This window comes from Coenobita brevimanus, chromosome 24 (assembly GCF_032717465.1).
Source record: "Coenobita brevimanus isolate Jiangsu-jjx chromosome 24, ASM3271746v2, whole genome shotgun sequence".
NCBI lineage: Eukaryota > Metazoa > Arthropoda > Malacostraca > Decapoda > Coenobitidae > Coenobita > Coenobita brevimanus.
This window is the reverse complement of record NC_136977.1, coordinates 55,808,800-55,821,082: the sequence shown is the minus strand read 5'-3', so window position 1 is coordinate 55,821,082 and position 12,283 is coordinate 55,808,800. Positions and strand designations below refer to the sequence as shown.

Genomic DNA, 12,283 nt, shown 5'->3' with positions numbered 1-12,283 from the left:
GCGCCAGGCACTTGAAGTTTGTGAAATTTTAAATAGTTAAAATGGTAAGGCAGATTTATAGGTATGTATAGACTACGAAAGAAAACCAGCTTTTTGTTATTCAAACTTTAATAACTGGGCTGCGGTCCATACCACAGTATAGGCTAAGACTTCTTGGTATTTTTAATTTCCTCTTGAAACGACCAGGTGAGAGAGAGAGAGAGAGAGAGAGAGAGAGAGAGAGAGAGAGAGAGAGAGAGAGAGAGAGAGAGAGAGAGAGAGAAGCAAGAGGCATTACATGGGCACAAAGAGAAATGTGCTTTGAATGCTGGAGCAGAGACAAAATATGAATACTGAATATAAATTCGTGGTTCATCTTCACACACACACACACACACACACACACACACACACACATACATACATACACACCTGTTCAGGCCCTTCATGAATTAACACACTTGTTCAGACCATTTTATGAATTTGTCCTCTGGCTTTTTCTCCCCCCTTTGAAAAGTGCCCAAGCCCCCATAGAGTGGGTGCGGCCCCCAGGTTGAGTACCAGTGCATTAGACGCTAGTTGTTGTGGTGATCCTAGGCTCATCTGAATGCGTACCCGATGGACTGCAGACTGAATTTGCCATTTTCCTGCAGCCGGAGGTACAGACTTACAGGATGTATAAATGTATGGAATATTTTCTTCCCTATCACGATACCGTATTTGTGTTATATACATACAGCGTGAGATTAATATGGTGATATTAATCGTTTTGTATTTTTAAAAACCCAGTTCTATAATGAGATTGGAGGAGTATTAATAGCATTTTTTTTTTCTTCAGTATTTCGAGGTATATGTTATCATACTTGTCGCGTTAGGAGGAGGAAGAAATATATGGAGTGGGAATTATCTGAGAGGGGGATGATAAATCCATGGGGTGGGGGCTAAGTTCAAGAGGGAAAATTCGCATATTCTGAATCCATGCATGCATACAGTATCGCTATACAGGAAATCATAATCAGTCAGAGAGCGTGGCTTACACTGACGTCATACCACGAGTGTGTCGCTGCCCTGCTCTGAATGATTATATAAGGGTAACAATGTTGCTTTTATTGATGGAATTTATTTGGAATTAAGAAATGACATATGTGAATGTAGCCTAAAATCATGGCTTGAGCTTGTACACCATAAAAGTTACAAGTAATAAACGTTAAGAAAGAATCACTGACTATATAGAAACATTCTAATGGACACCGAGCGTCTTCTAACCCCTCTCGCCCTCTCTGCATTCCACCAGATCCATGTGCGGCTCCCTTCACACCTCACTCTACCCTCTGTTACTACAACTATTCCAAAGTTATCCCAATGAAACTTTAATCAATCTCATCCCATGACATCTAAATCCTCATCCCACCCTTATCCTTCTTATCTACCAAACACACAGTATGCCCTACCAAAGCTTAAATACAGACCTCCAGCACCAGCTCTCAGATGGAATGTGAGGGGTGCAAATGCTGAAGTGAAAGCGAAAGAGATTGTCCAGGTGCTTGAGGATGCAAGAATGGACATACGTGGATTGACTGTGACCATATGAGAAGGCGAGAGTGTTAGAGAGAGGGAGTATGGATTGGGTATACGAGTATGTTTGGGAGTAAGTGAGGAAGAGAGTGCAAAGGAGGGTGTATGTATTGCTGTGCGCGAGACTTTCGTTCTTCCTTTTTTTTTTCTTTTTTTTTTTTTTTTTTTTAAGTTTTACACCGTGTTCCCCTTTTTTGATAAGGGCTAAGGCATTGTCTCTGGGTAGAGGACTCATGGTTTTGGAGCGTGTAGCACTTTATGATCGGAGGCCCTTCCTGGTGTCTACCCAGGACCCATATATGGGTCCTGGTGTCTACCAATGTCCCTTGGGTGGACCTGAACGTTCGACCCTTCGGCCAGAGCACCCCCTGAGCCACGGCTGCTACAACTAGCTAGGTGACAGGAGAACGCCACGTCAAGGCAGCTTACCCGGGCGCGGCGCGAACTCACCATTCTTCGGTCTCCAGTCAAGCGCTCTACCACTGAGCCTCCATGACCCCCGATGGAAGGAGAATATAAGAGAGTATGGATCAGTTGGTTTACAGATTGTATGAGTAAGATTGAGAGTAGAAATACAAGCGTGGCCGACTGTGCATGTACGTGTATGCTCCAGAAGAAGACCGTGCAAACTGAAAGATGAGATGTGTGTAAATGTGGAAGTATGAATGGAAAAGTTTAAGAGGAGTGAAAGAGTGTTTATGATTGAAGATTTGGAGATATAATTGGAAAAGTAGGGAACGTTGAAGGTGGATGGAGTAGTTGGTGAGTGGGGTGTGCCCACAGAAGTGGATGAGAATGATAGTGCTCTGATGAACATTTGTGCGGGGAGGGAATGGTGATAGCCAATACCCTCTTTAGGCACAAAATGATCCACAGGTATACGTGGCTTGTGATGAGAAGGGTGGATGTGAGCCTGATGAATGGAAGGCAGTGACTGATTATGTTTGTGTGTGGATGAATGATATGTGCTGTAAGCGACAGCATACGGAGGTTGGAGATTTGGGCTCTCTGACCACTACTTGGTGGCAGTGAAGTCAAGGTACAAATGCACTGGATGAATAGAAAGAGAAAAGGGCAGGAGGAAGCAGTCCGTACAAAGAAGGTAGAAAGGTTGCAGGAGGATTAAAAAAAGAAGAAGCAGAATATAAGCGAGAAATGGAGGAGCAACTGGGTAGATATGATCTGAAGCATGTGAGGGAGCTGGAAGGTGTGTGCATGGTATTCACAGAAGATCTCTGTGCAGTATGTGAAGTGGTGTGTGGGGTGAAGAAAAGACGAAAGGGGTTAGAAGGAACAGCACGGTGGAATGAAGATGTGAGACAAGCAGTGGTGAAAATGAAGAAAGTGGATGGAAAGCTGAAGCATTGAAGAAGCTGAGAGACGGGAAAATGAGTTATATGTAGAGAAGAGGAGAAGGATGAAAAAAATATACAGAGTAAGAAAAGAATGGATGAGAAGTTTGGAAGAAATTTGAGTGTAAAGTGGAGGGAATGTAAGAAAATGCTTTGGAAGGAGGTTAAGAGAGTAAAACAGTGTGATAAAGAAGGTAGTAGGGAAATGAAAGATAAAATTAGCAGACTGCTGGTGGAGAAGCGAGAAAAAGTGAGCGAATGGGGAGAACACTTTAAGAAACTGTTAAACATAAAGAATAAAAGAAAGCTAGTGTAAGTGGCTTGGGAATGGCTGGGAGAAGGAGGGAGATGAGAAGAAAGGAAGAGGTCAGAAGGATGAAAGCAGTGGAAGTAATGAAGAAAGTCATAATGGAGAAAACCCCAGGAATTGATGGAGTGTGTGGTGAAATGCTGAAGCACGGAGGAGAGATAGTAGTAGAATGGATATGGAAGATGTGCAAAATGGTCTGGGAGGAAGTTAGAGTCTTGGAGGATTGGAAGTCAGGTATAATTATTCCCCTGTACAAGGGAAAAAGGGAAAAAGAAGTTTGTAGTAATCATAGGGGAACTGGTCTTCTTAGTGTAATACGAAAAGTATATGGTAGGATACCTCTTGACAGAGTTGGGGAAATAATAGAGGAATTAGTTGGAGAAGAACAGGGAGGTTTTAAGAAGGGAAGAGGTTGTGTAGCTCATATTCATCCAAAGGTGTTTAGTGGAAAAGTTTCTAAAGAAGGGACTGAATTTGTACGAGTATGCGGCCTTCATGGATTTGGAGAAGGCATATGACAAAGTGGATGGACAAAAAATGTGGAAAAAAATATTAAAAATATATGGAGTAAATGGGAAACTGTTGAATGCTTTGAAGAGTGTATATTGGTTGCTAGGGCCGCAGTACGTGTGAATGGTGAACTGAGTGAATTTTTCTCTATGCATGTTGGATTGAAACAGGAATGTATCATGTTTCCATTGTCGTTCAATTTGTATATGGATGCATGGCCGTCCGGAGAGGGGGGGGGGCAAGGGGGGGCAGTTGCCCCCCTTGGAATTCCAAAGTGTGTTTCAGTTCTTGTTCAAGGATGGTTGAGTGATTTGAGTCGATTCATGCATTCTGTCACTTTATGCATTTGGTATAAGTCATGTAACTCATGTAAGAATATTCCTATGCCTATTTGGAGTGTGTGATATATGTATAATTTCTTTTATTTTGCCCCTCCCCCTCCCTTACAAAGAATCATGCGGACACCCCTGTATGGATGAGGTTATAAAAGAGATACAAGGTAGGGCAGTGGCTGTTGAAGCGGCCCCAATGCTGAGAGAGGGCAGCGTTTGGAAACTTCCCGTTCTGTTGTTTGCAGATGATACTGTTTTATTAAGTGAGGACAAGCGGGAACTGCAGGGCTTGGTGAATAAGTCTGGGAAAGTAAGATACGGAATCTAAAGGTGAATGTAGAGAAGAGTGAAGTTGTGGTCTTCGAGAGAAATGAAGTAAATGAATACACTGTGAAGCTGGATAGTGAGGAAATGGAAAATGTGTGTGCGTTGAAGTTCTTGGGTAGTGTGATGAGTAAGGATGGAAGTTTGGAGGATGAAGTGCTTGAAAGGGTAATGCCGTTAAGAAAGGTTGTTGGTTCATTGAAAGCAGTGATTAGAAATAAGGAAGTGAGCAAAAAAGTAAAAAAGCCGCTGTGTAACAGTTTGTGATCCCCACTCTAAGTACAGAAGAAAAACTCATGGATATTGTTGGAGGGACAAGTCAAGAGTATGAACGGTGGTAATAGGTTACCTGAGAGGAGCATGTGGAGTTATGTGGAGAGACAGACTGGCACATGAGGAAGTGAAGGAGCGTTGTGGTGTTGATGTGGATGTAATAGAAAGCATTAGGAGAAATACACTGAAGTAGTTTGGCCATGTGGAGTTTATAGACCTTTATCGATCATACAGCCCCGCCAGGAGACGTGAGAGTGCTAACTCTTCCAGCAGGGCAGTTACCCGGGCGGTCTGGCTAGGAGAATGTATGTGAGCTAGAGACCGATGATTAGATGGATGGATAGAGTAGAGAGGTATGTGAGAGAGGGGGGGTGTATGTTGAGGGAAGGTATAGTGAAACGAGTTTCTCAAGTTGGAGAGAGGTAAAGGACCAACTACAGTAGCGGCGCGCGACTCTGAGGTTGTTATTGTTATGCTAGGCGTTCCATGAACGCCTATACTGCAGCTGGGTTTCCTTTCTAGACCGGAGCTTAGTAAACTATAAGAGAGACACAGGGTACAAAAACTCAGGGCAACAACCTTACACGTATATTGATCAATTCTAATGTGGAACAGGTAGACGTCACAGACAGGAATCTAGGCAACCATATAACATATACTGAAATCGGGAGCAGCAGTATCTCGCAGGATACTGTTGAGACAATAGTTCAGGATAAAAGTGTTTAGTACAATGAACAGCACTTGAGGTGTTGGGCAGGTGACTCAGTCACAGTAACTTTGAGGGAAATTCACACTTTAGTTGGAATAGACAGCGTGGCTATCGGTCTTATGTCGCGGAAGTATTATATTACTAGAGCCGAGTTACACATTCACTCAAGTCGCTGTAATCACTGTTCCGCTTCTCTGGCTCTGTCACTGTTTCACGGTTGGTTTACACTCTCGGTCTTGTGGCACTGATAGAATATGGGCTCAGTTTCACTCTAGTATTCTAACACACGGCCCGATGTTTTAGGTCACCATTTCACTGTTGGTTTACACTTCCGGTACTGTAACACTGATAGAATTTGGGCCTAATTTCCCTCTAGTATTCTAACACACTGCCCGATGTCTATGTCACTGTCTCACTGTCGCTGCGCTTCCACTGTCACTCACTGTCGGGACTGGGTAGGGTGGCGGCGTTGGCGGAGGGCAGCGGGAAAGTTCACAGCCCGGCTCCTGAATGGAGCTGAGCTCCGCTAGGGGCCCTCGTATCCTGCGGCCACGGGATCACTCGTACGGACGCCCTCTCTCGTCCGGGGCTGTGTGCGGCGAAGGGTCCCACACTGTCGGGGCTGGGAACTGGGGTCCGGCCCTCGGGACTGGGGCCGAAGAGTTTCCGGAAGCGCTCACTCAGGCGCCTGACGGAGGACGAGTGTCATCTGCGTCAGGGTGGGGAGAGGTCTCGCCCGGGGGTCCTGAGGCGGCCTTGGGGGTCCGTTGGCTGTGGTCTCCTGCTGTCAAGGATGCCGTCAGGAGTGGGCTGCGGCGTCGGCCTCCGTCGGAGTCTGTCAGGTAGGGTCCCTTTGGAGCTGGCTGCGCAGGGAATAGCCTTGGAGATAGTACAGGGCCTCTCCACAGATCCTTGAGGCTGAGGCCTTCCTCCTGAAGGTTGCCTCGCTGGTGGTGGACAGTAGGGTTGTCTGCGTCCCCGCTGGTTGGCAGGACTGATGGCAGAACGCCTTCTCCTAGTGGAGTCACAGGGGGCAAGGGGCTTTGGTGCTCCTCCCCGGCGCGGCTGCCGGCCATTGCTGGGTTCCCGTGGGCAACAAAACGAGGACGGCTACCGGCCGTCCCTTCGTCATAGGTGCTGCTACCGGCTGTCGCCTGGGCCTGACTCCCTGATGGGGATGCAGGCGGAGTGCAGCTGCCGGCCGTTGCCTGTGCCCTGTATAGAGGACGATGTGCCAATGAGGAGCGGTTGCAGGCCATCTCCTGCCAACGGTCACGGCTACAGGCCATTGCCTGTGTACTGTCCTCTGAGGCAACTACAGGGGGAGAGGGGACGTACCCTTCTCTCTCCCGTGCGGCTACCGGCCATTGCTGGTTCCTGTATGGGGGTATAGCAGCACCTGATGGGGGAGAGGCTACCGGACGTCTCCTGCCGTGGGGCCCAGCTACAGGCTGTGGCCTTTTAAGGGCATGGCTACCGGCCATCACCTGAGCCCAGCTACAGGCCGTGGCTCTTAAGAGGGAGTGGCTACTGGCCATCTCCTGAAGGGCAGAGCGGCTACCAGTCGTCTCTTGAAGGCCTTCCAAGCAGCTGCTAGCCGTCTCCTGAAGGGCTGAGTGGCTACTGGCCATCTCACAAGGAGTGCAGCTTCTGGCCGTCGCTGGGGTGCTGCTTGGAGCTAAGGAAGTAGCTCCACCCCGATCCTGTCGAGGGCCAGATTGCCCGCAAGGTAGTCTCCTTTTCCTGCCATGGAGGGGGTGGGTGAGTTTCGGGTCATAGAGGCGCGCGGCCCGGCCGAACTTATGTCCCTGTCGCCCAGGGCCGGGTCGCACTCTGTCTGCCCCTCAGTAGGCTTCTTCCGGGGGGGTTGTGCTGCCCTCATTCACTATTCCCGGCATTTTAATTATCGTGCCCTGGCATCCTGCCATTCAAAAGTGCATCTGATTTCATGTATAATTGAGACGCATGGGATTCGTGTATAATAAATATATTCCTGCATAATATGATACGAAATCGGATGCACTTTTGAATGGTAGGTTGCCAGGGTACAATAATGACAACCTCAGAGTCGTGCGCCGCGACTATAGTACAGGATGGGCGACATGGAGGCGATTTGTTTGTGGCCGTCCCTTACGGCTTCATGCGTCTGGCTAGATAGATAGAAAGTGAGGATATTATACCTAAAATAGTTTTAAAGGGAAATAATGTTGTGAGTGCAAAGATTATCAGTCGTAATCTACGAATTATCTGTTCGTACTATTCTATTCATGAATTATCTAATCATATGGATGCTGTCGTATCACAGTGTCAATGGAGTAATCAAGAGGTGAGAGGTGAACTGCTAACAGTTTAATTTTAATAACAAGTCAGTGATTGCATTCAGTGTTTCCTGCACTGAGAAAATGCATCTAATCCTTAACAGCCTGTTTGTAACACTTGTATTCATGGAGCTGATACTTTAAATGTTTATAATTATTCTGTAATTTAACTGATCATTTCATATCATTATTTGCATGTATTGTTATAGTGTTCCGCTTCGATCGGAAATACTAGAAACCCACCACGCAGCCGTACCTCTCATCCGATTCATATTATTGGAGTTGACATTGGCTTTACATCATCATCATAAATTCAAGTATTTGAGGATGTAGGAATCAACGTACCACATGAATTTGCAAGCAACAAATAAATATAGCTATAGTTGGACTAATCTTTATAATTTTCTTTATTAGAACAGTGTAAGATGTTGAGTAAATGGGGGACGGTTCGGAGGTCAGTGTTGGCTGACAGTTCAGATGTGATTAGGACGATGGCTTCCCTGGGCCTTCGTCTTTACCAGAAAACTGACCCAAATGCGGATTTCGCTGTGTTACTTGAAAACAAGAAGTCAAAAAACAGTCTTCTGTTCCAAGCAGGAACAGTTGCTACTCTGTGTAAGTACCTAACTACATTTATTTGTTATGTGCTTATACAGCAAGATCAGCTGTGTGCAGGCAATACATTGATACACCTCAGTGTAGTGATAATAGTATAATAAATCATAGAGGCTGTGAGAACATTTTGCGTGTGTGAATTACATAGTTATCTCAAGGAAAGATGTACCCAGTGACAATAAACTCTTAGTATTTCGTAGCTTATTTTACATGATTTAAATAGCCTGTCAGCCCATTGGAGCTTTCACATTGACACATTACTGTATTTATTCTTTGCCAAATGAGTATGCCCTCTCCTTATTTCCTATTGAAATTAGTCGCACAGGTTACTTGTTACGCTTTATAGTGCACCATAGATACAGGTCATCTTTTAAAATTTTACCTGTGAAATACAGAGACTTGTTTAGCTATATGACTCATGCCATCACCCTGATGAAGTTACCATCAAGAGCAGAACTTGCTGCCAAACTCCATATGCACATCTTGTTTTTGGCATAATTTCATATCCTCTACCAATATGTTAGATTTGGATAATTTCATTTGTGTTAAGTCATGATAGATTAGTTTGAGTAAGTTAGGACTATGTGCGAGGAAATGCCAAAATGGCAGTCATATACTGAATTGCCACTTTTAGAAAGAAGATATTATAATTTTTATCACCATATAAGTTCATACACTTCTATTTACTGTGAAAATTTTTTGCTTAACTTATGGTACTGGTAAAAAAAAAAAAAAAAAAAAAAAAAAAAAAAAATCAGGATTCAGAGCAAAAACATACTAAAGTTGGTGGAAGTGTTTTTGCTTTTAGCTTGACAACCTACCTTGACAGATTACTGGTTTGTATAAATACGGTACCTGGTATTGATTTAATGTGCAGATACATTTATTTGCACTGTAAAATCAATATATATTAAAAATGAAAGTTTGTCAAAGTATGTTGGCAGTCTAAAAGGGAAAGATCTGCTAACTTTAGCATGTTTTGCTCTGAATCCTAATTTTTTTATTGATTGTTAAATTAATCACAATTTTTTACTGGATATCAGATAATTAGGCTAGGTGTGTATGAACCTATAGGGTGAAAAAAACTGCAACATTTTCCCGTTAAAAGTGCCAGTTCGGTAAATGATTGCCGATTCGGTATTTTGTTGCACTGGTTAGGGCTTAGACTGGAATGTCGCCTGATACGTATTCAGAGATGGGTAAGGTTAGGTTAAGTGGCAGTCCTAGGTGGCTAAAATTAGGGGGTCCAGGGGGCTTCTCTCCTCCAGTTAGGGAAAGTTTGATTAGGATAGGCTAGATCATTAGGTTTACCATAGATTTGAATGTTTGATACACTGACGTGTCCCATCGGCAAGATCGTCGATAATCAGCGTGTCCAGTCAGTTACAGGCTGCTACGGGCAACTGGCAGCTTTAATGTTTACCAGTCACTTTCTGCAGTCAGAATTCATCATATGTACCAAAATGACCTTCCTTCAGATCGTGAGTTTGTAAGAATAGGTAGCTGTACAATAATTGGAATCGTTACGCCTGTTTGGTAAAGAATTAACTTAGGACAAATTAAACTCAGGAGTTGCAGGAAGGGTAATTTGGTTAGGGCTTAGACTGGGATGTCGCCTGATACACATTCAGGGACATGTAAGGTTATGTTAAGTGGCAGTCCTAGGTGGCTAAAATTAGGGGGTCCAGAGGGCTTCTCTCTTCCAGTTAGGGAAAGTTTGATTAGGTTAGGCTGGATCATTAGATTTACTATAGATTTGAATGTTTGATACACTGATGTGTCCCATCGGCGAGATTGGTGATAATCAGTGTGTCCAGTCAGTTACAGGCTGCTATGGGCAACTGGTGGCTTTAATGTTTACCTGTCACTTTCTGCAATCAGAATTCATCATATGTACCAAAATGACCTTCCCTTAGATCGTGAGTTTGTAAGAATAGGTAGCTGTACGATAATTGGAATTGCTACGCCTGTTTGGTAAAATATTAGCTTATGACAAATTAAACTGAGGAGTTGCAGGAAAGGTAATTTTTGGAAAGTTTCTTCTCCAGTAACAAAGGAATTGTCAGTATGTAGGCTAATATAGATTTGTCAGAAGGGGCCTTGGTAAAATTATACTGGAGGGGCATTATCAGAACCTCTTCAGTAGAGTGTAAGTTGGGGGAAGGACAGTGAAATGGCAGGGGACAGGGCGATGATGGTCCTTTATTTTTTCAGTTTTATTCCTACCTCCTTATGAATACTTTATTCAGCTTAAAGCAGGCCTCTTTTAGTGAATTAATAACCAAACACTACCGTATATAACCTCTCCCATATAAAAAGACTTCCAAAAGCCTCATGAAACTGTCTAGATATAAAAATTATAAAATAAAGAATACTGTATATACCGTACCTCATTTGGATTGAAAAGTGAATATCCTTAGGCTATTATGATGCCATAGTTAGCATCAAAGAATGCCAAAGTTAGAATGGAATGGTAAAATTTGAGGGCCACAGTGCAACAGTAGTAACTGACCTTTTATGCTGAAAAGAAAGATACTATAGTATAAGATATACTTCATTGATGAAATTGATTAAAATAGAAATAGCGGTACAAACAAAATAGCTACAGTAAACCCGCGATAAAAAGAACTAATTTGGGGGCAGGGGTGGGTTGCTATATCCTAAAGTTTGCTATATATGAGGGGTTGGTATTTCCGAGGGATTACCAAACTCAGTTCACTATATAAGAGGAGTCGTTCGGTCCAGCACTATCAAACATAAACTAAACTCAGTAAAGTTTTACATGGAGAATTCAGTGGTTTATGAAGTTGTACATGTAAGTACAATATTGCATGAAGTTGTACATATAAATACAGTACCTATAATAAGAATACAGTATAATGTAGTACTGTTACAGTACATTTACTGTGCCAGGAAGGGATGCTGTTGAAGTACACTCACTATGCCAGGAAGGGATGCTGTTGTCACTGTGGGCTGATTACTGAACTTCCCCGGTTTTGCGAATTTCGGATATAACGAGTGGCCAAATTGCGACAGAACTTCCCCCTCATTTAGCAACCTTTGTTCGCAGTTCAGTCCCAGTTAACCAGGATGTTTGGGAAATTTACTTTCCCAGTTCCTGATTTTTCCTGGATATATCAGAAACATATCAGTATATTCTGATATAATGTGCTCTTATACATAGGCTACATCTATCTATCTATTGCCAGACGCCACAATCCCATAAGGGGCTGCCACCTGACTTTGAGTTAGTTGTTTTACGGGGAGGGGCACTAACCCTCCACCAACCCACTTGTCGACACGTAGGGAACACGTATGGTTTGGTTATATGGTTACCACCCAGTGTTGTAAATGGTTTCCTGGTTTACAGGAAACCATTAGGCTTGTCAGTCAATGTAAAGCCACCTGTACAGGAAAGAAAAGCAATAAGAAGTGACAGGAAAGATGGGAGAAATAGGAAGAGAGGAGGGCAGGCACAGAAAAAGAATGATAAAGGCTAAGGAAGGAGTAGGCAGCACTACATCAAGTGAGTGGATGATGGTCTCCACCACCTACCACATATAGGCTACATCATCGCTATATTTACTGTATGGTACAGTACAATAAATATAGCAACTAACAGATTCCATTGGGGGCACACTAACAGATTCCATTTAGTGCCGCTGCCAGTACAATTTGCTGAACCGATATATCGTTGATACATTAAAACCTCGATAAGTCAACCCTGCACAAGGCGAAATTTCCATTAAGTCGAACTCTGACCACATTTTAGTTGTGTTAGAAGAAACACATTAAGGTGGTTTGGCCATGTGGAGAGGATAGAGAGTGAGAGACTGATGAGGAGAGTATCTGTGAGTGAGGTGGAGAGGGGGAGAGGGAGGGGAGGCCAAGGATGAGATGGAGGGATGGAGTGGAGAGGTATATGAGAGGGGGGGGTGTGTGAGCTGGGAGCAGGGCAGTGAAATGGCAGGGGACAGAGCAACATG

At 43.9% G+C, this 12,283-nt stretch overlaps 1 protein-coding gene across 1 annotated transcript in view; it reads left to right on the top strand.

Moving 5' to 3' along the window:
* Positions 1-8,173: 8,173 nt before the first annotated feature.
* The window catches only part of Synj (synaptojanin), a 265,110-nt gene continuing 261,000 nt past the window's right edge, over positions 8,174-12,283 (top strand). Inside the window, exon 1 of the mRNA XM_080267540.1 lies at positions 8,174-8,297. Within this exon, the coding sequence (XP_080123666.1) occupies positions 8,174-8,297 (124 nt within the window). The remainder of the gene's footprint in view (positions 8,298-12,283) is intronic.